This window comes from Corythoichthys intestinalis, chromosome 3 (genome assembly GCF_030265065.1).
Source record: "Corythoichthys intestinalis isolate RoL2023-P3 chromosome 3, ASM3026506v1, whole genome shotgun sequence".
In the NCBI taxonomy this organism is placed as follows: Eukaryota; Metazoa; Chordata; class Actinopteri; order Syngnathiformes; family Syngnathidae; genus Corythoichthys; species Corythoichthys intestinalis.
In genome coordinates, this window is record NC_080397.1 from 64,899,377 (window position 1) to 64,927,156 (window position 27,780).

Below are 27,780 nucleotides of genomic sequence, written 5' to 3' on the forward strand. Positions count from 1 at the left end.
CTAAACCAACCAATTCTGTCCGAAAATGATGTCCCTTGTGCCAAATTCACGGGTAAAGATGTGGAAGAACATACAAATGTTCAGTTAAAGAGATGGCTTCAGTGTCAAGGGCTGAAAAAGACGAAAAAGCTTTTTTATCGACACCTTTTTCTTGCACACATTGCCTTACGCGACTGACAACACATTCTCTTGTTTCAACAATCTATCCTTTACCACCATGTGACCAGCCTTCCTTTCTAATATATCATATCTTCTGGTTGTCTTCCGTATCTCACCGTTCTTGGGGCCAATTTACATTGCTATATTTGTGTAGCAATAGCAAATGCTACTTTGTGACAGCTAACTGACATTTTTTATTTTTTTCCATTAATAACAAACCTTAATTCTATAATTTATTGACACTTCCCCCTTGGAAAAAGTTGTTTTTTTTACAACAGGTACCAACAGTGGCAGTCCGATACCATTTAAAAAAAATTTCAGGTCATTTATTGTTAGACAGGAGCAGCACTCCAACAGAATGTTTACTGCATATGAAATGTGAATGGCTTCACCTTGCTGGCGTTAAAACTGGTCTTTTGGACGTCCGCGCAAGTTGATCCATTCTTCACATTTTTTCTTCCGAGTTTTTGGCTTCAGGAAACGTATGAAGAAAACATCCTTCATATGTCGAGAGTCCTTTCTACAAGTTCCATAGCAGCGGCGTTTACTTGGCATGTTCTCTTTTGAAAGATTACCGGAGAAAACGAGCAGATATAACATGGATTGTATGCGACGGCGTGTCTATACTGACCCACTTCCGTGCGGTACGCTATTGAGAGCTTTTTCATGGGAGGGACCTTCAAAAATAAACACCGGCCGATCGGACCACGGCTCTTCTCGTCACTCTCGCGAAAATGGGCGTCCATTTAGCGATGTTCTTTGCTTTTCTTTTCATGAGGACATAAAGTGTATTGCCAACAAAACTTAAGAGACGGAACATCAGATTGGAGCAGATAGTCGCTTCCCGCTCACGTTTGCGGCTCCCGCCACTTTCTCCCCGTCGTCGGATGGCCGCCAAGCGGTTAGGCACTAGAGGTCAGCAAGACGGTACTACAGAAAGAATCGGACAGGATGCAGTCTCGCTTGCGAGGCTAGCATTCCGTAATCGTGTCAATAATATTTTGAAACGTGAAGCTGCGGTAGCTTGACACGGTTTACTTACGAATTGACATCAGGCAGTTTCTGTATGAAATGAACTGCCATTCCACTGTTCTAACCCAACAAAAAGCACCTGCATCTTGTCTTAGAAGCATTAGCCACAGTGAAGCATTAAAGCCCAATTCAGATAAACTACATTTTCAACGTCACAAAACTTGCCATGGAATCCCTGACCCGTCAGGAATCTGGCGGTACGAACGACTTAACGTGCCTAGACGCGGCAGCAAATGCATTTTATTGTACAAGTTGGAGCTATGTGTTTTTAACAATGTCAATGTTTCATGAGCCACTATTGTTTAAAATAGTACCAGATTAGTGTAATGGAGCCACGACACTCACTTTCACCCTCATAATACAACAATTGAAAAAAACCCAACTTAATTCTCATCTCCCTCCGCAGCCCGCAAACAGGAAATCATCAAGATCACCGAGCAGCTCATCGAGGCCATCAACAACGGAGACTTTGAGGCTTACGCGTGAGTCATCTCGGTCCCGTCGCTCGTCCATTTTTCCGGCGTCATCGAAAGGGATTTTCTTTTTCCCTTCCATCCGCAGCAAAATTTGCGACCCGAGCTTGACTTCTTTTGAACCCGAGGCACTCGGCAACCTGGTGGAAGGGATGGACTTCCACAGGTTCTACTTTGACAACCGTAAGTCTTTTGTCAACAGCGTTTCTTATCAATAAATAAAGTATCAAAACTAGGGATGTACCGAAAGCAAAATTCTTGGCCCCCCGAAACCGAAAATTGGAAACACTCGGCCGAAAAATACACGTGCGTATAATTCATTCATTTATTATTTTCCGACGAATGCCCTTTGCCTCGGCATTGGTCCTATGGCCCCAGAGGCTAGAGAAATTTCGTTTGAAAGGTGCCGATTCCAAAACCCATGGGAGGGTGCGTTCTAGATGTACTGTTACATTTGTCACCCCATCAGAAATTGCAACTCACAGCAAGTTTGGGACACTGGAAAAAGGGGTCCCACCCCACCAATTGCATAAGCTAAATGAGATCTCGACGTACGTTTGTGCGGAACTGTAGTTGTCAACAACAACCGCAAAGAAAAGCTAGTCCGTTTTCGCCGAAACCAGTAAATTCTTTACAATCTCTCCTGCTCCTGAAAATAAGATTGGGCATTTTCTTGTGCAATAAGCGGAATCGACCGAGAGCCGATGTTGTGCCGAAAAATACATCGTGGACTGGGCGGCTGGGCCACATAACCGTCTTTGAACAGAAATGTATTAGTCTACAGGTTTTCACGACCATATCTCAATGACAATCCCACAGGTATGACATTTATTGGTTCAAGCAGAGTAAAAAAAAAAAAAACAACAACATATATTCACGGTACAAAAAATTATTTCCATGTCCATCGATTGGTAAGAAAAAGCTGTACGAGTGACGTGTGGGTGCTCAATAATAAAATCAATCAATCAATCAATCAATCAATCAAATAAACGCTCAATAAAGCGTTATAAATAAGCGTTACCATCAGGGGGGACATTTCACGCGGGGTGGCTATTTTTCGGCACAACACCGGGCGAGCGGTCCGAGTGAAGTCCCTCCCGGCCGGATGACTGGCAGAGGGGAAGTCGCGAAAAAAAAGTGACAAAAAGAGGAAGCAGTCGTGCTGTAAAACTATCGTACTAAACCATACGTAGGCATTTAAATACGACTTTATTTGTATACCCTTCGCTTGATTAATCTCCAAACTACTCACGCCTGCACGGGCTCAAATGCACTGTACACGGTGTGATGTCAAGGGAAAGCAACTTTAGAACAAGCGTGTAGCAGCGATGAAGCAAGTTTATTTTCCTTCATTTAATAATGTATATGGCGGAAAACACGAAACAAGGAGAAAAAGCCGTTTCTGCTCTTGCACCCCTCTTTAAAATAAACTGCTGTATTTGAAGCCAAAAGAACTGTTGTGCTTGATAGAACAATATGTCTATATGCTGCTGTAGCAGATTCATGGCACTAAGCCTACGAATACGAACTATTTTTAATTTGTCCGTTTTACCCTGGAAAACCTGAAGGCGCGCAACCACTTTTGTTTCAACCCAGCCATAGAAAGGAAGGTAAGTACTTATATTTATTATTCGAAATGTTCCCCGTTATTTGAGAGGATAAATAATCGATCCAAACAAAGAAAATTGAAGGGGAAAAAAAATGTTTAAAAGGGTACACACAAAAAAATCTCAACCGTTCCTTGATGTCTGTGATTTCTGCATCGCAACCCTTGTTATATTACCGTGTTTCACCCATAAAATCCCCCCAAAATTCGGCTGTGGCCATTCACAGCTGTGTCTTGACACTCGGTGAGACATGCTACATGGAGTTTTTGGATGGAAAAGAGGTAAGTACGCGACAATATCTCGTAAAAATCATGGCGTCTTTAATGATGCTCTCACTTCCGGTTAGGGTTTTGCTGTTTAAAAATATACAGTGGGGCAAATAAGTATTTAGTCAACCATTAATTGTGCAAGTTCTTCCACTTGAAAATATTAAAGAGGCCTGTAATTGTCAACATGGGTAAACCTCAACCATGAGAGACAGAATGTGAAAAAAAAAAACTGAAAATCTCATTGTTTGATCTTTAAAGAATTTATTTGCAAATCATGGTGGAAAATAAGTATTTGGTCAGTACCAAAAGTTCATCTCAATACTTTGTTACGTACCCTTTGTTGGCAATAACGGAGGCCAAACGTTTTCTGTAACTCTTCACAAGCTTTTCACACACTGTTGCTGGTATTTTGGCCCATTCCTCCATGCAGATATCCTCTAGAGCAGTGATGTTTTGGGGCTGTCGTTGGGCAACACGGACTTTCAACTCCCTCCACAGATTGTCTATGGGGTTGAGATCTGGAGACTGGCTAGGCCACTCCAGGACCTTGAAATGCTTCTTACGAAGCCACTCCTTTGTTGCCCTGGCTGTGTGTTTGGGATCATTGTCATGCTGAAAGACCCAGCCACGTCTCATCTTCAAAGCCCTTGCTGATGGAAGAAGGTTTTCACACAAAATCTCTCGATAGATGGGTTCATTCATTCTTTCCTTTACACAGATCAGTCGTCCTGGTTCCTTTGCAGAAAAACCGCCCCAAAGCATAATGTTTCCACCCCCATGCTTCACAGTGGGTATGGTGTTCTTCGGATGCAAGTCAGTATTCTTTCTCCTCCAAACACGAGAACCTGTGTTTCTACCAAAAAGTTCTATTTTGGTTTCATCTGACTATAACACATTCTCCCAGTCCTCTTCTGGATCATCCAAATGCTCTCTAGCGAACCGCAGACTGGCCTGGACGTGTACTTTCTTCAGCAGGGGGGCACGTCTGGCAGTGCAGGATTTGAGTCCCTGGCGGCGCATTGTGTTACTGCTAGTAGCCGTTGTTACAGTGGTCCCACCTCTCTGTAGGTCATTCACTAGGTCCCCGCGTGTGGTTCTGGGATTTTTACTCACCGTTCTTGTTATCATTTTGACGCCACGGGGTGAGATCTTGCATGGAGCCCCAGATCGAGGGAGATTATCAGTGGTCTTGTATGTCTTCCATTTTCTAATAATTGCTCCCACAGTTGATTTCTTTACACCAAGCGTTTTACCTATTGCAGATTGTCTTCCCAGCCTGGTGCAGGTCTACAATTTTGTCTCTGGTGTCCTTCGACAGCTCTTTGGTCTTGGCCATAGTGGAGTTTGGAGTGTGACTGACTGAGTTTGTGGACAGGTGTCTTTTATACCGATAATGAGTTAAAACAGGTGCCATTAATACAGGTAACGAGTGGAGCCTCGTTAGACCTTGTTAAAAGAAGTTAGACCTTTTTAACAGCCAGAAATCTTGCTTGTTTGTAGGTGACCAAATACTCATTTTCCACTCTAATTTGGAAATAAATTCTTTAAAAATCAAACAATGTGATTTTCTGTTTGTTTCCCCATTCCGTCTCTCATGGTTGAGGTTTACCCATGTTGACAATTCCAGGCCTCTGTAATCTTTTCAAGTAGGAGAACTTGACTAAATACTTATTTGCCCCACTGTATATATTTTTTTGTTTAAATGCCATCCTGTTCAAAAAAATTTTTCCCCCAGAAAATTGAGATTTTAAGCTTTCCAATGATGTATCACACATGCATATCGTCCAATTTTGAAAGTTGGCCAAATTGGGGGTCTCAGAGCGGAACTTCAAGTCACCTGAGTGTTTTCCGCCATACATATTTCTTTGATACAGCAAAAAACGTTCAAACCGCCGGCATGTTGGCTGTGAGCCAGTAGTGTTAGCTCGCCGTGTTTTGATGAGGTCATCACAAGAGGACCGAGGTTCTTCACATTTTTCGCCCTTTTAACCGAAAACCCAAAATGCAAGGCGCCAAATTTTCGGTCACATCTCTAATAAAAACAAAATGTTCATGTGTTAGATTGTCAGTCTGTTTGTCACTTGGTTGGTTAGTTCTATGAGTCAGTTTGTTAGACAGTCAATCACTTAGTTGGCTCATGAATTCAATAGTTAGACAGCAAGCCTGTGCTTTCATTTGTTAAAATACAGTAATTTGTTAGTTCAAATGGTTAGTTGTCCTGTTTGTTAGACAGTCACTCCGTTAGTTAGACTTTCATTTGTTTCATACAGAAGCGTATTACTGCCACTCGAAAAAAAATCCAATATCACATTTTCACATGATAGTTATCACTTTTTTACATGATATAAAAATGTGGTAGTTATCATGAAAAAAGTGATCATTTTCATGGATGTAGAAATTTGATCATTAGCCTAGCAAACTAAAAACATGCTAATTATCATGTAAAAAGGTGATAACTATCAATTACAAATGTGAAAATAGATGCGTTTAAAACATTGAAAGAGGAAACTGCAGAATAGCTAACTATTTGAACAGTTTGTTTCATTTCATTCCTGGATAGAGACTTTACATTTATTAAGCACAGTAGATGATGTTCGAATAAGAATGGACGGAATTTAATGTGCATGCATTTCACATTTTGACATGATTTCAAGTTTTGACATGATAGTTTTCATATTTTTACATGACAGTTTCCTCATTTTCACATAATGATTATCACCATTTTTTCTCATTATTTTCACATTTTTACATGATGGTTATCACGAAACGTCAGACAGGACTTTTTTCTTTTTTTTTTTTTTGTGCGTGTGTGGCAGCAATACACTTCCTGAGCTTCTTGTTAAGTGCTGGCCAAAAGTATTGGCACCCCTGCAATTCCTTCAGATAGTGCTTAATTTCTCCCAGGAAATGATTGCAATTACAAATGCTTTGGTAGTAATATCTTCATTTATTTTGCTTGCAATGAAAAAAAAAAACACAAAAGAGAATGAAAACAATTGATCAATTTACACAAAACTCCAAAAATGGGCCGGACAAAAGTATTGGCACCCTTCGCCTTATACTTGGTAGCACAACCTTTAGACAAAATAACTGCAAACTTCCGGTATCCATCAGTGAGTTTCATACAATGATCTGCTGGAATATTAGACCATTCTTCTTTGGCCCACTGCTCCAGGTCTCTGACAGGTGTTCTATGGGATTCGGGTCTGGCCACTTTAGAAGCCTCCAGTGCTTTCTCTCAAACCACTTTCTAGTGTTTTGGGTCATTGTCCTGCTGGAAGACCCATGACCTCTGAGGCAGACCCAGATTTCTCACACTGGGCCCTACATTATGCTGCAAAATTTGTTGGTAGACTTCATAATGCCATGCACACGGTCAAGCAGTCCAGTGCCAGAGGCAGCAAAGCAACCCCAAAACATCGGGGAACCTCTGCCATGTTTGACTGTGGGGACAGTGATCTTTTCTTTGAAGGCCTCGTTTTTTTCCCCTGTAAACTCTATGTTGATGCCATTTCCCAAAAAGCTCTACTTTTGTCTCATCTGACCGGAGAACATTTTTGGCTTTCTCAGGTAAGTTTTGGCAAACTTTTTTATGTCTCTGGATCAGAAGTGGGGTCTTCCTGGGTATCCTACAATAGAGTCTCTTTTTATGAAGACACCGACGGATAATACGGGCTGACACTGTTGTACCCTCAGACTGCAGGGCAGCTCGAACTTGTTTGGATGTTAATTGAGGTTGTTTATCCACCGTCCGCGCAATCTTTCGTTGAAATCTCTTGGCATTTTTTTCCCTTTCTGTCCGCATCTGGGGAGGTTAGCCACAGCGGCCGGCACTGCGCCCAGTAGAAACAGGAACATTCAGGTCTTTGGAGATGGAATTGTAGCCTTGAGATTGCCCATGCGTCCTCATAATTTTGATTCTCAAGTCCTCAGACAGTTCTTTGGTCTTCTTTAGTTTCTGCATGCTCAAGGACACAGGACAGAGGTTGAGTCAACTTGAATCCATTTGTACTGGCTGCAAGTGTGATTTAGTTATTGCCTCTACCTGTTAAGTGTCACAGGTAAGTAACGGGTGCTGTTAATGACACAAATTAGAGAAGCATCACATGATTTTTCAAAGGGGGCCAATACTTTTGTCCGGCCCATTTTTGGAGTTTTGCGTAAAATGATCATGATTTTTTTTTTTTTCATTCTCTTTTATGTTTTTTTCATTGCAAGACATTACTACCAAAGCATTTGTAATTGCAGTCATTTTCTGGGAGAAATTGAGCATTATCTGACAGAGTGAGAGGGGTGCCAATACTTTTGGCCAGCAGCGTATGAATGATTTCAATGTTGCGAACAAGTGATGCTGACGGTTGATAAGTGCGCTGTCCATTTATCCAGTGCTGGCTAAAAACAGCAAGCCCATCCACACCACCATCTTAAACCCTCACGTGCACCTCATCGGCGAGGACGCCGCCTGCATCGCGTACATCCGCCTCACGCAGTTTGTGGACGGACAGGGTCGACCGCAGTCCAGTCAGTCCGAAGAGACCAGAGTGTGGCACCGCAGAGACGCCAAGTGGCAGAACATACACTTCCACTGCTCCGGGGCTCCGGCGGCGCCGCTGCAGTAGTCTCATTCGAGAACTTTGCTCTGACCCCCACCAAGGCTCCGATGATCCTAAACAAGTGTGACAAAATGATTGTTGACTTGTCTCAACTTGATAGTTGCTCGATGAGAAAAAAAACCTTCATTATGCTTAACCAACTAACCAGTATTGTTTATGGCAGCCCTTTTCATTTTTGTCATATTCTTTTGGAAGACAATACGTATTAGTCCTGTTTTAGTCATTTAATAATTATGATGGTCCCTGACAGCGCTGTCAAATAAAGTGTCACCTATTAACCCAAATAAATGAACAAATAAGCGGTACTGGACTATGGACCGCAGGATTCAAGATGAAGGGGTAAAAGTAGCGGCTTGTAGTCCGAAAATGACGCTACTCAAAATGTTTTCAAAATTCAAATATTATAGTCAAAAAAATAATAATTTTGAATGATCATTGACAGACGAGAACATAGTGTAGCGTCCACAAGGACAATGCCAACTTGGTGATAATAATGCGCACTCGCATTATTTTCAATCAATTATACCCAAACTGGACACCATGGACTGGAAATGATGAGGACGTTCGCCATGCTGAAGCTAATGCTAACGTATACGCTACGTTAACGCCAGGAGTTACGTTTAGTGTGTGATGATCAGTCAGCACGAACCTTTAAAGGCTAAAGCTACATTGCATATTCCGTCTGGCCGGATAACACAAATCTTACCCTGTTTCAAAACACGCAAGCCTGGAGCGAAGCCTAGCTAGAAGGACACCGTTGAGTGTGTGTGTGTGTTGGTGGGGGGGGCGCAGTAAACAATGCTACGATGCTGGATGACTAACAATATGCCAATGGCAGGCAGGCATTGTGACCACATGGCAGAAACTATGTTGCATTTTCGTCTCATCGTCTCTCCATGTTGCAGTCACCCAAGACTCACCGTCGTCATGAAAAAAAGGTTCGTCGATAAAATATTTTCCATATTGTCATTGTTGACAAAAACAATGAAGTGATTGGGACACGATACAATTGCCCTTCTTCTGTAATTATAGTGTGAATTTTAGACCAGGATCGTTTTAGAGCAGAATTAAAATGGCCTCTTGAAATCAGGATGTCACTTTCTGATAACAGTTATGCCTTGGTGGGGGTCATGTGAGTCATGGGATAATGTCAGACATGGAGCCCATCTGTGGTCATGTGACCTTGTTTTCTCTATTCACCTTGGCCATGAAGATGAGGTCCTCTTGTGACTGTGGTAAGCATGTTTTTCCACAAATCTATTTTTTGCATGTAAATGTCCATTTTATTGCCGTCAACCCAATCAGTTGTTGTGCCAAAGCCAATAGATTCAGCTAGAATAGAATATTTTTATTCATGTACATGATGAGATTGCGCCATTCGAATCACTGTTAGAGGTAAATACTGTCAAATGTTCTGATGACAGAGAAGAAAATAAAAATATACAATAAGAAGGTCAATGTGGATGTGGCACATGTTGCCTAAGCCTGAAAGATCCCACATCATCTTTCCCTTTCGGAGCTGGAACGTAGGCACAGGTGTACAGAAAAAAACAAGCAGTAGTGTTGGAAATAATAGCAGTCCAATGTGACTCACCAGATGAATCCAGGTTTTCAGTACATTGTTTCAGCAAACAAGTCGGTTGCAGTAGATTCTATCCATTATTCATGATAGACACACTCTTAAGGCTCTGCAATTGGGAAATGAGTAGAAAGGGCTGCGTTCAGTGTCTGCCCTTGACTATACAAACTTTTTTGTTTGTAGGATTTAACAATTCTCTGACTCACTCAACTAATATTTCGTTGTATGAACATCTTTTGATGACATCTGTGTGGCATGGAGTCAATCTAACTTGCCAAGCTAACGATTCCTTTGCATTTCATAGTTTTGCTCCAGAAACAGCTTTTTTTTTTGGGGGGGGATTCTCGATTGGATTTTGGTTCGGGGATCGGGCTGGCCACTCCATGACATTCATTTTGTTGGTTTGGAACTGAAGGAATCTGACCTTTTAGCCAGACTGCCGGAATCACGCCAGCCTAACCCGCGCTGGCGCAGCTCCAGCGACCCGGGCCGGCGGAACCCCGACACCCCGGCTAAAAGGCAAAACTCCGCGCGTTCACCTTAGTCTTAACCCCTTGTACTGACTCCATTTTGAGAGGTTTAAAGAAGGCTCACCGAAAACAAGTTGACAATTTATTCAGGTCAACAGCGATCACACAGCAAGGCAAACAGGCGACGGAGAGGCAATTCTGGATCCAGGGTCAGCAAAACAACGAGCGCATCGGAATGTCCCTGAGAAGCAACGGTCGTTAACTAAACGTTGTCTTTTGAAGGCCGCGGTGGGGTGGGCCAGGCGAAGGGCGTTGTTTTAAGATAATTCTTCTTTTGCTGGTTTGGGCGGTCAAGCTATCAAACTTAGTTCTTGTTGTTCTCAGGTGTCGCTTTGGTAGGTCGGGGTGTCTTGGCCCCACCGAAGAGATGACGACGGCGTCTTTTCCTTTGCTTCTCGGTGGAGGGCTGCTTTGTGAGGAGTGCTTCTGTGTATTATAACTTATTCTAATTCTTAATAATATTCAACTATGGTTGAATGTCTTTTTTTATTAAACCGAGTGTGTTGGAATAATGCAAACAGTTTGAGAAAAAGGTACAATCTCCTTCAGAACCAAGACTAAGAATGTGTGTTTGGGGCGGGGTCACATTTAGTGAAGCTACTGCACCTACCGGTAACTTGTTTGCCATGTAACAGTAAAAATATATACTGAAAACCTGAATTCATCTGGTTAATCACATTGGACCACTAATGTTTTCAACACTACTGTACAGTACTTGGCTGCGCATTGTTCTTTCCTGGGTGTGTTGTTTAGACTATAAAAGATTCACATTGGCTGTGTTTGGGATCTAATCCCTGAATAGGATTTTCCATCGTGAGGAAAATATTCAATTGGTCATATTTTGTCATGGGCTTCTGACAGAGGCGGGCAGTAACCCGTTACATTGACTTGGGAAAAATGTACTTCACCACGGCATACTTTTGAGTAGATTTGTGACGCCACTACTTTGGGCTACACGAGTCTTAACATTTTTCCTCTTTATACACAGCTGGCCAAGAGTATTGGCATCCCTGCAATTCAGTCAGATAATGCTCAATTTCTCCCAGAAAATGCAATGACGAATGCTTTGGTAGTGATATCTTCATTTATTTTGCTTGCAATGAAAAAACACAAAAGAGAATGGGAAAAAATGAAATCATTATCATTTTACACAAAACTCCAAAAATGGGCTGAACAAAAGTATTGGCACCCTAAGCCTAATACACGGTGGCATAACCTTTAGACCAGCGGTCTCAAACCGACTCCACAAAGGGCCGCAGTGGGTCCTGGTTTTTGTTCCAACAGATCCTGCACAAACAGTTCAACCAATGAGGTTTCTACTAACATAAGCAGCACCTGATTGCAATCAACTGATTACACTTGTAAGAAACCAGATTGGTGAAAAGGTATTTGTCTCGTTTGGTTGGAATGAAATCCAGTACCCCCTGCGGCCCTTTGAGGACCGGTTTGAGACCACTGCTTTAGACAAAAGAACTGCTTCCGGTATCCATCAATGAGTGTCCTACAATGCTCTGCTGGAATTTTAGACCATTCTTCTTTGGCCCACTGCTCCAGGTCTCTGAGATTTGAAGGGTGCCATTTTCAGAACTCTCAACAGGTGTTCTATGGGATTCAGGTCTGGACTCATTGCTGGCCAGTGCTTTTTCTCAAACCATTTTCTAGTGCTTTTTGAAGTGTCATTGTCCTGCTGGAAGACCCATGACCTCTGAGGGAGACCCAGCTTTTCCCTACTGGGCCCTGTATCATGCTGCAAAATGTTGGTAGTCTCCAGACTTCATAATGCCATGCACACAGTCAAGCAGTCCAGTGCCAGAGGTAGCAAAGCAACCCCAAAACATCAGGGAACCTCCGCCATGTTTGACTTTGGGGACCTTGCTCTTTTCTTTGAAGGCCATACCATACTATCATCTTCCGCTTGCGCTGAGGTCAGGTCGTGGGGGGAAGCGGCTTTAACTGGGAAGCCCGAACGTCCCTCTCCCCAGCCGCTTCAACCAGCTCCTCCGGCGGGAGCCCAAGGTGTTCCCAGGCCAGCCGAGAGACACAGTCTCTACAGCGTGTCCCGGGTCGTCCCCAGGGCCTCCCGCCGGTGGGACATGCCCGGAACACCTCTCCGGGGAGGCGTCCAGGAGTCATCTGAACCAGATGCCCGAGCCACCTCAGCTGGCTCCTCTCAACGCGGAGGAGTAACGGCTCGACGCCGAGTCCCTCCCGGATGCCCGAGCTTCTCACCATATCTCTAAGGGAGAACCCCGATACTCTGCGGAGAAAACTAATTTCGGCCGCTCGTATCCGGAATCTTGTTCTATCGGTCATGACCCACAGCTCGTGACCATAGGTGAGAGTAGGAACGTTGATCGACTGGTAAATCGAGAGCTCCGCCTTTCGGCTCAGCTCCTTCTTCACCACGACGGACCGACCGGTGCAGCATCTGCATTACTGATCTGTCTGTCCATCTCCCGCTCCCTCCTACCTTCACTCGTGAACAGGACCCCGAGATACTCCTCCACTTATACCACTAATGCCCGGAGATAAAGCATTTGTAATTGCAATCATTTTCTGGTAGAAATGGAGCATTATCTGACAGAATTGCAGGCAGGGGTGCCAGCACTGTATATTTGACTTTTTTGCTCACAGCAGCACTATGGTACCAATCAACATAAGAATGCAGTCACGTGACCAAACTCACAGTCGGAAGCCCTACGATCACGCCAGCCTGTTCAATCACGCGGCATCCTAAAAAATACACTATTTGACATAATACACTGCCGTTAACATGACTCGAAAGCATGGATTTAACGCACACATCTTTCATTTTAGTCATCTTAAATAGATAATGTTCTGTACTTTTTTGGCTTCATATGGTCATGTCATTGGTTATTGTACAGCTTAACAGTTCATATACTGTAGATGATGTTGTGTTGAGAAAAAAAAATCTGACATTGTAAGCAGTTACTCCTTTTCACCGCATACTTGTACTTGAGTTCGATTTTTTGGATGACTACCTTGAGTTATATTATTTTGAAGTAACACTACTCTAGAGTAAAAGTTTTGGCTTTTCTACCCACATCCACGCTGTACTATCAGTACCAGCTGCTTACTTAGAATTTTTAAATATGTAGCTATTTTTGTCTCCAGATGTATATATAAAATAATCAATTTATACCAAGACTAGACAATCACCACCAGTAAAGCACAAAATCATGAAAGGCTTCCCATCCTTCTCACCTCATGGAGGATTGCCACCTTGAGGATTTTCTTTTTCTCCGGTGTCCTTTGATGGCTTGTTTTTGTTGTATTCTGCTACTTTTCTGCTCTTGCTTGGATGGCTCGTGCTTTTGGGTGTTGTCAATAAAAAATTAAAAAACCTGCAGTTTTTAAAGGCCAATTCATTTGCAGTATTCAACTGCAGAGTGCCAGGTACAGTAGTATGTATCATGTACGATGATGTGCAGTTATTTTCATTTTTAACACGGAACATGTCTTCTTTTTTTTGGGTTAATAAATGAAAACTGTGGTTATCTTGGTAACTATTTTGGTATTTTCATTCATTCATCTTTAACACTTAGGGTGAAAAAAAACAAACAAATCACAATGACTATTATGTCAAAAATATCCCAAAACCTTGAAGGAAATGCGGTGGCGAATGAATAAAGTGAATCATTCACAATAACTTAAGAGTGATGAAAATGAAAGCAAAACCTAAAAAGCGTCACACGAGCTTGACCAGCCTCTCGCTGGCCTCCCACAGCTTCTTGGCCGCTCCGGCGTCGCGGGCAAACGGTCGCAGGGCGGCCGGCCGGCAGTCCGCGAAGTAACCGCCTCCCCGATGAGCCGCCTCGTCCGAAACGGCGCAGTAGACCACGGTCTGCGCGCCGGTCTCGCACGGAACAAAGAACATCCACATGAGGACCCGCATCACAGTCCGGAACAAGAACGAGTAGTGGCACGTCCAGTCGCTCTGCACGAAGCCTGCGGACATCATACGGAATGGCTTAGCATTTGGCTCAGCCGTTCGCGTTCATTAGCGTGGTAAGATTTGTTTTCTTATCTTGGTGAGACAGAAGATGAAATGTGCCTCAAGCCTTTTGAGGTCTTTACCGGAGTGATTGTCACACTTTTATAAGGGGGTGGGGGGCACACATGTAAATTTCATTTTCATGAACTTTTAATCACGCTATATGGTCAGTCCCTTGTTAAAACACTGTCAGCGCGGTTTTATAAACCATATGTTTGCGAAACTGTCACGAGTCTGTTGACTGCCGAAATGCTCGGCGGTAGGTACCTACCTCCGCCTATTTCCCGTACCACCTCCTCTTCTGTGATTTGTGCGCATTACACCCCTCCCCCATGCCTCATCTCCCTTATTAGACAAGTCTCCATGTAATGCTACAGCTTGGCTATCACTTAGCGTTTGTGCAGACTACAAATGGGAGGAAAAGCGCTCTCTTTTGTCGCCGAATAATGTATCTTTGATGCAAAGGAGAGTTTGCTCTTTTCACACTTCCAAAGGATAACTGGAGAGCTTGAATGTAGAGAAGTGAAGCGGGAGAGACGAATTCAAGTTTGTTTGAGACAGCCATAAAGAAAGACAAAGTCGTGTATGATATCTATAGCATCAACTCAAGGTAAAATTGTGACTTAAAAATGCTGCCATACATCCTTTCAAGCCATTTTTTTTTTCAATACATCCTGTTCGTGGCATACGGGTTGGTTCAAAGCAACACTTAATGACTTTCAGGTTTTGGTGATTTTGGCGACGCCATTAGACACAAACGGTCGCGATTTACCGAACGGCGGACCGCATTTCCCTTTCGGACCTGCGCGAGCGTCTTAATGGCCTTCAGTCAGACCGAACTACATTTCGGTTTCCAGTGGCTGTGCGAAGGATGAATAGGGATGAGGTCATCCATCTAATTGTGGATAAACAATATCATACGATAAGCAATAGAGGGAGAGTGACGTATGCTGAAAAGCAGGCAGCGCATTTGTGTTTTTTTTTTGGTGTGGCAGGCAGCCTCCTCCGAGTTGCTTCGTGCCAGTGAAAGTGATGCAGACACAGGTGTCTGTCATTTAACTACTTGGAAGTCCATGTTTCATCCCCGAAGTTAAAGAGGATGAAGGTTGAAATGTGTTGCTTTAATTCACTGAAATTCACTCACACTTTACTTTGCGTCAGAATGGTCACCAACGCCCTCGCAGTAAAGAAATGAAATACATTTGCACACTGTCGTATCAGTCATTAGGGTTCTCACCGGGGTGAACGGCGTAGGACGTGACGCCCTTCCCTTGCATGAGGCGGCCAAGCTCTTGGCTGAAGTAGACATTGGCCAGCTTGCTACGGCAGTATGTGAAGAAGGGCAGCAGGTTGTAGTTGAGGTCCCGGAAGTCCAGCTTCTGGTACTTGTAGCTGGAGCAGGTGAGCGTGACCACGCGGCTGGGGGCGCACTCCTTCAGGCGGCCCAGCAGCAGGTTAGTCAGCAGGAAGTGGCCCAGGTGGTTGACGCCCAGGCACATGCTGAAGCCGTCGTCTGTCCAGTCCAGGACGCCTGGCATGGCTGGGGAAAAAAGAAAAACATTTACCAAATGAAGGCAGTGTGTGAAAAAATCTCTAATCATAATAACAATATGTATAGGAATGTATTTGTATATGAAAAGATATATTTTATTTTTGAATTGACATTAAACGGACCTGCCGTTAATCTTGAACACATCAAGTAGCACTGCAACCAGTGAAAACAGACGCAGCACAGTAACATACATATTTTTTCTTCAAATGAAAGATATTAGCAATTGGCTACCGATACCTGTTACTACTGGTTTTGACTTTGAGGCAGTGTTCTTTTTGCCCTACAGCCCTTTTATTTTCTGTCTTAGTCTTATGGACAAACACTTCTTAGTCACATTTTAATCATTTCAAAATGTGTTAGTCTTGGTCTAGTTTTTGTCGATAAAAATGCAGAAAAATTTCGTTTGGTTTTAGTTGACGAATACTCAAAATGTTTTTGTCTGTAAAATGTTTTTGGGAAAAACGTCAATAAATAAAGGTTTCCAAACATTTGGAATGAATGTGGACAGTCGAGCACATATTGTAGCGTCTACAAGGGCGATGATAATACACACTCAGCAGGAAAACAGTACCTTACTTTGAATGCATTAAACCCACCTGGGCACCGCAAACTGCACGTAAAAAAAGTTATTAGAAAGTTGAAGATGACGCTTGCCACGCTAAAGCTATCGCAAACGCTATGATGACGCTACCAGTTACATTTAGTGTGTGATGACCCACTCAGCGCAGACTTTTAAAGGCTAAAGCAAAGATGCATATTCTCTCTTGCAAAGATCAGAAAACAAATCTTACTAGTCTGGAGCGCATTATCCTGAACAACAATGGAGCGAAGCCATGCACCTGCATTGTTGATCAAAATGTCGAGCCTCTTCTCCTGCTGCAGGAACGTCTTGCAGAAGTCACGCACCGAACGGAGGTTGGCCAGATCCAGCTCCATACTGACAACCGCCAGGCTGCGACTGCGGAACTTGATCTCCCGCACCGCTTTGGCAGCCTTGTCGGCATCCCGGCAGGCGATCACCACGCGAGCGCCTCTTGTCGCCAAGGCGACGGCAGTCTCTTTGCCGATGCCGCAACTCCCGCCTGAAAATCGAGCATTTCTCTCTGTTACATGTTAAAAAAACATTTGTAGCAAAAAAATGAACACTTTCAAATTGTACTCAAATACATAAAGCGAGTAGCAGCGCGCACAAATGCTAATGCTCATCACTCCGATGTTGTCCATTAGGAGCTATTTACCTGTAATAAGAACCGTTTTGCTATCCAGTCGTTTGACGTCGGTGCAGTAGCGGCTCTTTTTCATCCATTTCAAGAGAAAAAAGACGGCCAAAGAGGCAACTACCGTGGAAAAAAGGTACATTTGGACAGCTCCAAGCTCAACACATCTGCTAGTCTGCTAACACAACAATGGTCATTTTCCTTTTTCTCGGGCGCTGTGTGTTGTCACTTGATAACTGGCAAGTTGCTGTATAAAATAAGCACTTTCCCGACAGATTGAAAAATAGATTTCATTTCAAGATGAACAAACTAAACGGAAGCTCCGGGGCTCGTGTCACGCTAATCAACTTCCGTGTGACAACTGTCACGTGACCGGTGACGTCGGACGCGTCATTGTCGGCAAAACAGTCAGATGAATAAAAGCTCATTTTGTAAGACTTAATGTTCAAATGTGACTCGTTTGTTTTGGGGTTGCCCCGTTAGTGCAAAATTTTGGACTGAACTTCAAAAAAACATTTTACGTAAAACCAAACAAAAGGGAAATAACAACGTTTTTGTTTGTTTGTTGTTTTGTTGGGGGGTTGCAAACAGTATGACAGTAGACTCATGCCAGAACTTTAAAAAAAAAAAAAAAAAAAAACTTCAAAATAAAAGTACTACGGGTGCACTCTTACAGATCTGATTGCAATTGCATAACGACGGATTTGCATTTGCTCACAGATCGAAGTGCGTCGTCTTGTAACTCGGGGACACAAAAAGTCAGGTGACAGTGCCATCAGTTGAGAGGAGTCTTTCTCTTGGATCAGTTACCTTCCATAACAGCAGATGATGCTGTTCGCAATTTAAAGGCTACGAGGAGGAAGTGCACTCCAGGTGTATCTGTGTGCTACTTGCGATACAGGTATTAGACTGAGGCCATGTCCACACTTAGCAGGGTTGTTTTTATTTATTTATTTATTTTTTAAAAACGAGGATTCTGCCCTAATACGTAGGAGAAAAATAATTGTGTCCACACCTGCACGTTTGTGTAGAAGAAAAAAAAAACTTCCACAGCCAACCGCTTTCATTCATTTTTAAGTACATTCAAAACAATAAAATAATTGTCCAAAATACCCATTATTCAATAAGAAGCACATCAAGAGTTTGTAAAAAAAAAAAAATGGAAGCAAAAAAGCGCCTATTTGATATTACTCTATATTATATATATAATAATCAGGGGTGCACATAAGTGGTCGGCATGCGCGCATGTGTACCGGACATAGACAAACGCGCTGGCCCTCAAGGGCTTCGATACGCTTTTGCGTACCAACGGCTGACAACTGTATTTGCGGCGGACACGAGAAAATCACTTTCTCTCGGCCCCACTGAGTAATTATTTCCGTGATCCCCCACCCCCGGCAAAAGACAGACAGACGACAGAGACATCAACGGAGCTACCGAAAAAAAGGACTTTTGCTGAAAAGTGGCTGCAGGAGGTACCATGGCTAGAAGCAAATGATGCTCGCACGGAAATGTGGTGCAACATTTGCCGTGAGAATCCCAATGTCGCTAATAAGAGCAGCGCATTTTATGTAGGGTCAAAGAATTTTAGCCATCCAAACTTTGAAAAGCACGAAAAAAACAGCATGTGGCAATTAAGCAAACTATCTATGTCAGATAGGACCCCACTCGCCCTATGGACAAGTGGCGGAATAAAGTTATTGTAGAACAGCGCCATGCGCTGACAAACGTGTTTTTGCTCGCATTTCACAAAGCTAAACATGCACGTTCAATGAGCTCGTATGAGGAGGACATCCCATTTTTACAAAGGCTTGGAGTTAATGTGAGAGCCGCATATGAATGCCCTTTATTTTGAATTGGTGCTTTTATGTTTATTTCTTTACATTTCACCTCAAAGTAATGGCAATTTTGTTGTGCCAGTTGATGTTAATCAAGCGTTAATTGTTTATATAATTAATTAAAGGTAATTGGCTCTAAGTAAAGCTTGTCATAATTTTATCGCATCAGGCGGGTCGGCTCTCAAGCTCAATGAGGACCAAGTCACATCTCCAGGTCCTCCTCTGAGAACCTGGGCAAAAAAATTATGTGCACCCCTGATAATAATACTAATACTATATTATATATATATATATAATATTATGTATATAATAAAATAATAATAATATATATATAGAATGAATGAATGAATGAATGAATAATATAATATTATATATAATAGTAAATAGAGAGATTATACTGGACTGTCTCAGAAAATTAGAATACACAATATTCTAATTTTCTGAGACAGTCCTGTACATTAATCCACCATTTAAAGCAGGGGTGTCCAAACTTTTTGCAAAGGGGACCAGATTTGGCGTGGTAAAAATGTGGGGGGCCGACCTTGGCTGACGTCCTTTACATAGAACAATATACAGGACTGTCTCAGAAAATTAGAATATTGTGTATTCTAATTTTCTGAGACAGTCCAGTATATTACCTCCTTTGTGAACTGGACAACACGTCGTACAAGAACACGTGCGCTTTTAAGGACACTTTATTCATTATGAGGGTACTTGAGGAGCCAAATATTTTTGGAGGCGGTAAATGGTTGGCGTAAAACAAAACTTGAGAACCACTGACTCAAAAAAAGAGTCAAGAAGCCAGCTATGGTCCCTTAAGCGGATTTTCAGGGGGTCCCAGCCCCCCCCCCCCCGGTGGCCGAAAAGTGTCATTGCATGTAATTGACTTTCCTATACAGTATGATTTTAAAATTAAGAATTTCCCGGGAAAATGTTGTCTATAGAAGTTGTAAAGCAATAAAACAAAAAACAAAAATGAATGAAATCAACAAAAAAAGATATTTTTATAATGGGTCAAAATTATTTTTCAAACAGATTATGTGACTAGCACCTTAGACGGTCATTTGCTTTGCTTAGCCAAAACCACCCGCGGACCGAATAGACCCTACCCACGTGACGTCACACACAGCCCTAAACCACGCCCCCGCACCATGTTGGCCGGCAACACATCGTTTTTCCCCATTGAGGCTACATACATTCCTCCTATTAACGGCGTTTTTCTGCTACTTAACGGCGATTAAACAAAATGGTGAAGGCGTGTGTGGCTGTTGGTTGCACTAACAGAGAAGATGGAAGGAGAGACGTGAAATTTTACCGTATTCCGAGGGATCCAAATAGAAGAGCGAAATGGACGGCTGCAATTCGACGTGAAAATTGGACACCAAAAAATCACCACAGACTATGTAGTAGTCATTTTATATCCGGTAAGATGCATTTAATATATATTTAGAGGGTTTTGGCCTGACAACCACAATTAAGATCATTGCTAGGCTAATCGCCGACAACATACGACGTAGTACGACATAGTTTCAAATTCAAGATGTTTGTGACTTCCCTTTCTTCCACCATCGTTATTTTTTGAATAATATTTAGCTGGTACCAAGTGAGGGAAACTGGCCTCGTCTATGGGGCTGACAAATAACCACAATTAAGATCATTGCTAGGCTAATCGCCGACAACATACACGTATGTATGTAGTGCGTGCTATCGCTAAACCATATAAACATTAAAAGCCTTAACTCCATTGACAGCGTGCTATCGCTAAACCATATAAACATTAAAAGCCTTAACTCCATTGACAAACGACATGAAATACATTAGACTTGACAGTGGATGTTAGCAATAACAAAAGAATTCGAATTGAAAATTTCGTAACTCACCTTTCCAAGCACAAGATAGATTCCTGCCAAACGAGGACCTGTTTCACCCAACCAGCAACGAAGTATTTGTAAGCGTCCAAGCTCTTGAAGTTTTTCGTGAGAATAGGCTGATTTTGTGTGGACAAGATCATTTTAAATATCAGCGTAGCAGATGTCAGGCAGACAGGGCGAAGACGGTGGGTCGAAAAACATCGATTTGGGCATCAAATATGGATCTGGCGACTGTATAGAACGAAGCTTTTCCTCATAACGCCTTTTATGCAACAGATCCAGTGAGTTTGCGGCATCAGAAAGCACCGGGTCTTCCATGAAATGCATTTTAAATTGCGCCATCAATTGAAACCAATGCAAATACAGAGTCAAAATGACGGCCAAGTGGGCGGAACCCTACAGCGAACACGTGGTGCGTGGGTAGGGTCTATAGGCAAGATGGATATACGTCATTTTTTTCAAACCTAAGCTTTCAAAAGCAACAACAACTACTGAGCAAGAACCAAGGATTGAACATGTGGACCATGAAACGCTAGAGACCACCGTCAAAATGGCTAGCGGAGTTTCAATTTGCCCCACTAAAGACGCAAATTGTACAACAGAGCCACCACCGGTGTATTGCCAATGTAGTTACCCCCGTCAAAAATTGTGTCCCCTGGCCGCGGGAACGTGCACACACACATTAGTTATGAGGGTTGTCGACTTGAACAATTAATTGAAGCCAGAAAAGAACATCAGTTACATATTTTGGACATCGATGTTTACTAAACTGGAGAAACTCCATACAGGACTTGAATTAAAGTAAGAACAGTTATAGGTCATCCTATGAGTAAAACAGTGAAACATTGCCTTTTTTAACGTTCAGTACGTATGTAACGGTATACGACAATTATCATTATTTTTTTAATGGACGTGCCATGTTTTAAAGCCTCGTAGATATCAATAAAACACGGAAATGAAGCAAATCGGTGCAGTGCAGTGGCTCCATCCAGACTGGGGTAACTACATTGGCACGACACCGGTGGGCGTACCATATTCAATGGATGATGATCTCGGCGAAAAGTATAGCCTCATCAGCCTGATTTTGGAATTCCCCTCAAGAATGATGGGAAACATAAAAAAACGCTCATTTTCAACTTATTATTATAAATATTCTTGTAAGATAATTTTATTGCTGACACTGCGTTTCGGGGTCCTCAACATATTGTGACACATCCTCCGCCTGCCCCAAAAGTCGAACTCTGCCTATGTATGGTCCATCAATAAAGTTGAAAGAATTGAACTCTCAGTGTTCAGAGTTCAGATCTTGATGAAATGTCGCGGAAAGAGAAAACCAACGCGTGAGTATTGCCTCGCGCCTCTCCGAAATGATAGATTGCTCGCTGGAAACATGATCTACAGTAGTTCTTATCTGGTGCCTCACTTCAGTTTCATCCCGCCCATTTCCTCTCCTGCGGGCAGCCAACAAAGAAGCAAGCATTCCACCTGTGTATTTGATACCCGTCACGGCCCAGGCTTTTAAGTCTCGCTCATAAATTCCCTTTTGGGAGCCGATCACACGAAACGGTGGCGTACGTGGTCGCGCTCGCTAGCTATACACACTATGTAGCTCCTGGCTGTGCTGGCTAATTAAAGGCTTTCACATCACTGACGCTGAGGTGATGAAGCACACCTGTATCGCCTCACAGCCCAGGGTTCCCCCATCATAAGTAGGAAAAATGAAAACATTCCTTTAGTGTGAGTGATCTTGCCCAGAAGCCTCCCAACCCCTTAAAACAAGTGCAGACACATTGATCAGGTATACAGTACGGCAGTGTCTTACAGGATTTGACACGGTGTCTCCACTCCTCTGCGTCCAGATGGAAGAAGAAGCCTTACTACGTTACAATACGTTTGGCAAAAATGTCAGTTTTAATGGAAATATCCATAAAAAAGTATTATTACAAACTTTTTAAGATATGTATTTCAGTCATGTTCTTTGGTGTGCATCCTGCCTGAAAATCTGAAAAGACACAGTAGGGTCACGGTCAGGGGTCAGTAGAATAGCCAAAAATTCTACTCAAGTCAGAGAGGCGTTACTTCAAAATAATATGACTAAAGTCAAAGTAGTCATTCAAAAATGGATTAGAGTACAGGTAAAAAAAAAATGGTGAAAACAATACTCAAGTTATGAGTGATTGCTTACAATGTCTAATTTTTTTAAATTTTTTTTTTAACAATGGCATTTTTTTTCTTGGTCTTGTATGTCTTCCATTTTCTAAAAATTTGCTACCACAGTTGAATTCTTTACACCTAGCGTTTTACCTATTGCAGCCTGGTGCAGGTCTACAATTTTTTTCTCTGGTGTCCTTTGACAGCTCTTTGGTCTTGGCCATTGTGGAGTTTGGAGTGTGACTGACTGAAATTGTGGACAGGTGTCTTTTAAACCGATAATGAGGTAAAACAGGTGCCATTAATACAGGTAACGAGTGGAGCCTCGTTAGAAGAAGTTAGACCTCTTTGACAGCCAGGAATCTTGCTTGTTTGTAGGTGACCAAATACTTATTTTCCACTCTAATTGGGAGATAAATTCTTTAAAAAAATCAAACAATGTGATTTTCTGTTTTTTTTTTTTTTTTTCCACATTTTGTCTCTCATGGTTGAGGTTTACCCATGTTGACAATTACAGGCCTCTCTAATCTTTTCAAGTAGGACAACTTGCACAATTGGTGGTTGACTAAATACATGTTTGCCCCACTGTACATAGAAAATAACCCTAACCCTGATTTCAACTGTCATCATTATATATACTGTTGATCTGTTTTTTTGTTTTTTAAATGTAATTATTATCATTAGTATAATGAATGAATGAAGATAAAATATATGGAAATATTGCAGCAGCTACAGCGATACACACAATACAACCCGAGGCGGGTCTAGCGAGGCGGTCGCTTGGAGCCCCGGCCGGCTAATGAAGGGGGCTGCCAAACTGTATTCCGCGCAAAGGACAAGAATTTGCCATTTGTTGCAAAGCATCTGCCGTAGCAACCTGCATTGTCATTAGAGCCCACGCATTTTGTGAATAGTGAAACCTCAATGTGTGAAACCTAAGTGTGTACGTTTGTTTTATTTGCCATTATTTATTTATACTATTGAAAATGTAAATATATGTTTTTCATGACAACTTTTTTCTGTGGCCTTATACATAGATGACTTGTTTATTGTGCATTTACAGTCATGTGAAAAAATGAGGACACCCCATGAAATATGAAGTTCTTTATTAAGAAATGTTCACATATCAATGTCTGATCTTGTTTTTCTTTATCTCTGGAAAAGAAAGTGATTTAATAGCAGGTGAATAACAAAAATGAACATTGTTTTACTCATTAAACCAAATATATCAACAAAAATGCAGATTGTAACTGCGGAAAAAGTTAGGACAGCCGACCACCTAATAGCTAGTGTTACCCCCTTTGGCTGAAATAACTTCAGTGAGACGCTTTTTGTAGCCATCTACCGGTCTTTGACATCGGACTGAAGAAATATTTGCCCCAATCCTCAAGGCAGAATACTTTCAACAGTGACTGACTGTTGAAGTGAGTGAAGAGACCATGGTGAGATCAAAGGAGCTGTCTGAAGCCTTCAGAAAGAAAATTGCAGACGCTTATGAGTCCGGTAAAGGATTTCAAAAGAATATAAAATCAGCCATTCCACTGTCCGGAAAATAGTCTTCAAGTGGAGGACATTCAAAACAACTGCCAACATACCCAGGTCCGGCCGTCCGAGCAAGTTCACCCCGAGAGCAGACCGCAAGATGCTAAAACGAGTCTCCCAAAACCCTAAAATGTCATCACGGGAACTACGACAGGCTCTTGCTACTGTTGACGTGAAAGTGCATGCCTCTACAATTAGAGAGAGACTTCACAAGTAGGAAACCTTTGCTCTCCAAGAAGAACATGAAGGCCAGACTGAAGTTAGCCAGAGTGAATGTAAACACTTCTGGAATAATGTTCTTTGGACAGATGAATCTAAAATGGAATTCTTTGGACCCCAGAACAGAGGACATGTTTGGCGTAAACACAACACAGCATTCCAGGAAAAGAACTTCATAACACCTGTACACATGGAGGTGGAAGTGACATGCTTTGCTACAGCGGGACCTGGACAGCTCACCATCATAGAATCCACCATGAATTCTATCGTGTATCAGAGGCTGCTTGAGGAACATCTGTGAAAAAATGAAAGCTGAAGCAAAACTAGACCAAGAAACCTGATAATGAGCCAAAACATACCAGTAAATCCACCAAGGACTGGCTGTGAGGGTAGAAATGGAGAGTCCTGGAATGAGCGAGTCAAAGTCCAGATCTTAATCCCATTCATATACTGTGGGGTGACTTGAAACGGGCTGTACATGCAAGAAACATCTCACAGCTCAAAGTATTCTGCATTGAGGAGTGGGGCAAACTTTCTTCAGACCCATGTCAAAGACTGGTAGGGGGTAACACTAGCTCTTGGGTGGTTGGGTGTCCTCACTTTTTCCTCAGAATCAGCATTTGGGTGTTGATAAATTTGGTTGAATGAGTAAAACAATGGTCATTTTTGTTGTGTACCTGCTATTAAATCATTTTCTTTTCCAGAGATGAAGAAAAACAAGATCAGACCTTCATATGTGAATATTTCTAAATAAAGAACTGACTATTTCATGGGGTGTCCTCATTTTTTCACGTGACTGTACGTGTGCGAAAAAAATCAAACAAAAACACATTTTTGCAGTGTGCACGGGTGGGGTGGGGTGGGGTGGGGGCTTCGAGGGAGAAATCGCCCGAGCAATGCCGCTCAATACAGCGTCATTGTTGTCGGTCGGGTGTGGGAGTTCACAGAAGGTCCTCACTGACGCCACTACTTCACTGATGGCAGTAAAAGTCAAATTGACCGGAGCTTTTTGCCGACTGGGGAGGCAAACCTGTCTTTTAGGGTGGCTCCGCCCCTGCAAGTTTCAATATAGACTATTTTTTCCCCCGTTGGTTGCGAATGTCAAATATGCGCCCTGGGCGCACTGTCGGTGGGTTGGAAAAGAAAGACTGGTCTAAACAAGCGCATTGTATGGGTTTTTCTACTCCACTCTGCCGCCAACCTTCTTCCGCCTTCTCCTCCTCCTCCACCACCTCCTCTTCTGTGCAGGTTGAAAGTGTTTGGCTCGGTTTCCTGTCACATGGCTTAGAAATCGGATCCCTCGGCGCTGCTATCTCGTCTAGTTTTCTCACGGACTTGGAAAAAAAAAAAAGTGCGAAGGCGAGCGGAGCTTACTTGTAGTCGAACCCTTCCTTCACTTCGGCTCACCTGGTAGCATGGAGCCGTGCACCGCCACCTCCACGCTTCTTCTTTCCGGCTTCTTCTTCCTGTCCTCCACCGCCCTCAAGCACTTCGACACCGGTAGGTCCGCAATTGATTTGTATTCTTCTTCTTTTTTTTAAAAAAATCGTTTTATTTGTCCGAACTTTGCTGGCTGCTGCCGCTTTTTGCTCCGGTGTAGGGTAAAAAGCTTCTTTCTCTCGACACTTCACTTCAGTCCCCCCACGAACGACTAGAAAACAGGCAATTAGTGGGGGGGGGGGGGATTTTTGTCTACATTCTGGTGCGTATTTTTTGAAACGACGTCTGGAGTCCTGTTGACTTCTTTTCAAGACGTCATGTCAAATCGGGAATATACTGTACAGTACTTATTTATTCAAACGTGTTCATTGTGTGGATATGTAAATATTTTTTACTGATGAAATGATTGCGGTCCATTTGAAATATTCGACATTTTGGAGTAAACAGTGGAAAAATACAGTCAGATAGTCGACTGCATCAGTTAAAATAGGATTCCAGCAGAAAGACAAATTGTAACATCACTTCTATGAAGCATGAGCTACGATCACGTTGCGCGATTGATCCTAAATACTAATGTTTTCAGGTCTTGTAGAGTCATAGACCTGTTAAAAGTCCAATGAAAATCCGCATATTAGCAATATACAGTACAGTACAGGCTTAAAGTATGGATACACCTTCTCATCATCTCTCTTTTTTCCCCCATGACTATTTACGTTGTAAATTCTCACGGAAGGTATAAAACTACGAATGAACACGTGTGGAATTATGTACTTAACAAAAAAAAAAGTGAAATAACTAAAAACGTACTGTATACTATTCTAGTATCTTCAAAGTAGCCACCCTTTGCTCTTATGACTTTTTTGCACTCTTGCCATTGTCTTGATGAGCTTCAAGAGGGAGTCACCTCAAATGGTTTTTGACTTCACTGGTATGCCTTTTCACTCAGGATTAAGAAGAGGAATTTATAGCTTTATCAATGGGTTTGGTTGCATTGTATGAGGTGTGTCTAAACTCCTTTGGCCTGTACTGTATATATTCTATTGCATACAAAATAAACATGATGCTAGGAACACCTTCAGTGCCATGTGTGTCATGGTGTAAACAACTAAAATGATCGTTTTGCAACAACAGGACACAAAGAAAGGAAAGCATGATTTGAAAGCCTTACTTAAAAATGAATCAACTGTAATTCGATCTCATGTGGGCTGGACTAGATTATATTTGGCCAAATAAGTTAACTCACTGGCTGCCATTGACGGCGTTCAATGGCCAGTTCATTTGGAACAAACGTACCACTCCCGGATGTCTGGCGCCATTCGTGGCACTGGAAGATGAGCATTCGTGGCCAGTCCTTTCAGTAGAAGTGAATCGGACGTCCGTTCTTCTCCCCGGCAGGCAATGAATCCATTTTGCGTTACTTCTATGTCATTTTAAGATACTCCTGTCAATTTTGGATCATTTCCGATGAATTATTCCGGCCCGCTTCATGTTGCATGCATTTCAGGGTGACTTTTTGCTGATTTGGTATTACTTCTGTTAGTTTTGGGGCATTTTTGGCTCACTTTCTTTAAAGTTTTTGACTGCCACTGACTGCGCTAGACGTCCCATCCATTTTGACCGGCAGCGGGCCAATAAACCGCCGCTCACTCTCACTCTGTCACGTGGGGGGTGGT

The 27,780-nt window shown here is 42.5% G+C and overlaps 3 protein-coding genes across 9 annotated transcripts in view; 2 read left to right on the forward strand and 1 right to left on the reverse strand.

Moving 5' to 3' along the window:
- LOC130912872 (calcium/calmodulin-dependent protein kinase type II subunit beta) overlaps positions 1-13,978 on the forward strand; it is a 49,057-nt gene extending 35,079 nt beyond the window's left edge. For 2 of the 3 annotated variants that reach the window (XM_057830965.1, XM_057830966.1), the window contains 3 exons: positions 1,598-1,673; positions 1,753-1,847; positions 7,927-13,977. In XM_057830965.1, the coding sequence (XP_057686948.1) occupies positions 1,598-1,673; positions 1,753-1,847; positions 7,927-8,159 (404 nt within the window). In that variant the 3' untranslated portion in view covers positions 8,160-13,977. Of the gene's footprint in view, positions 1-1,597; positions 1,674-1,752; positions 1,848-7,926 lie in introns of all 3 variants that reach the window. The other variant, XM_057830967.1, reaches the window with a different exon arrangement.
- si:dkey-174n20.1 (uncharacterized protein LOC796174 homolog) lies at positions 165-26,419 on the reverse strand. Of its 4 annotated transcripts, XM_057830971.1 has the most exons (5): positions 17,068-17,414; positions 16,669-16,911; positions 15,515-15,817; positions 13,962-14,231; positions 165-8,206 (listed from the first exon to the last, which is right to left on the reverse strand). In XM_057830971.1, the coding sequence occupies exons 1-4, from the start codon at positions 17,186-17,188 to the stop codon at positions 13,972-13,974; spliced, it is 927 nt and encodes a 308-aa protein (XP_057686954.1). In that variant the 5' UTR covers positions 17,189-17,414; the 3' UTR covers positions 165-8,206; positions 13,962-13,971. The 4 variants fall into 4 exon arrangements, with proteins under 4 accessions (XP_057686954.1, XP_057686955.1, XP_057686956.1 ...); XM_057830972.1 differs by lacking the exon at positions 17,068-17,414 and adding an exon at positions 26,075-26,419 and having other exon boundaries at positions 165-14,231; XM_057830973.1 differs by lacking the exon at positions 17,068-17,414 and adding an exon at positions 26,042-26,415 and having other exon boundaries at positions 165-14,231.
- Positions 25,613-27,780, forward strand: part of kremen1 (kringle containing transmembrane protein 1) — a 34,250-nt gene continuing 32,082 nt past the window's right edge. The window contains exon 1 of one of the 2 annotated variants that reach the window (XM_057830969.1): positions 25,613-26,167. In XM_057830969.1, the coding sequence (XP_057686952.1) occupies positions 26,083-26,167 (85 nt within the window). In that variant the 5' untranslated portion in view covers positions 25,613-26,082. The remainder of the gene's footprint in view (positions 26,168-27,780) is intronic. The other variant, XM_057830968.1, reaches the window with a different exon arrangement.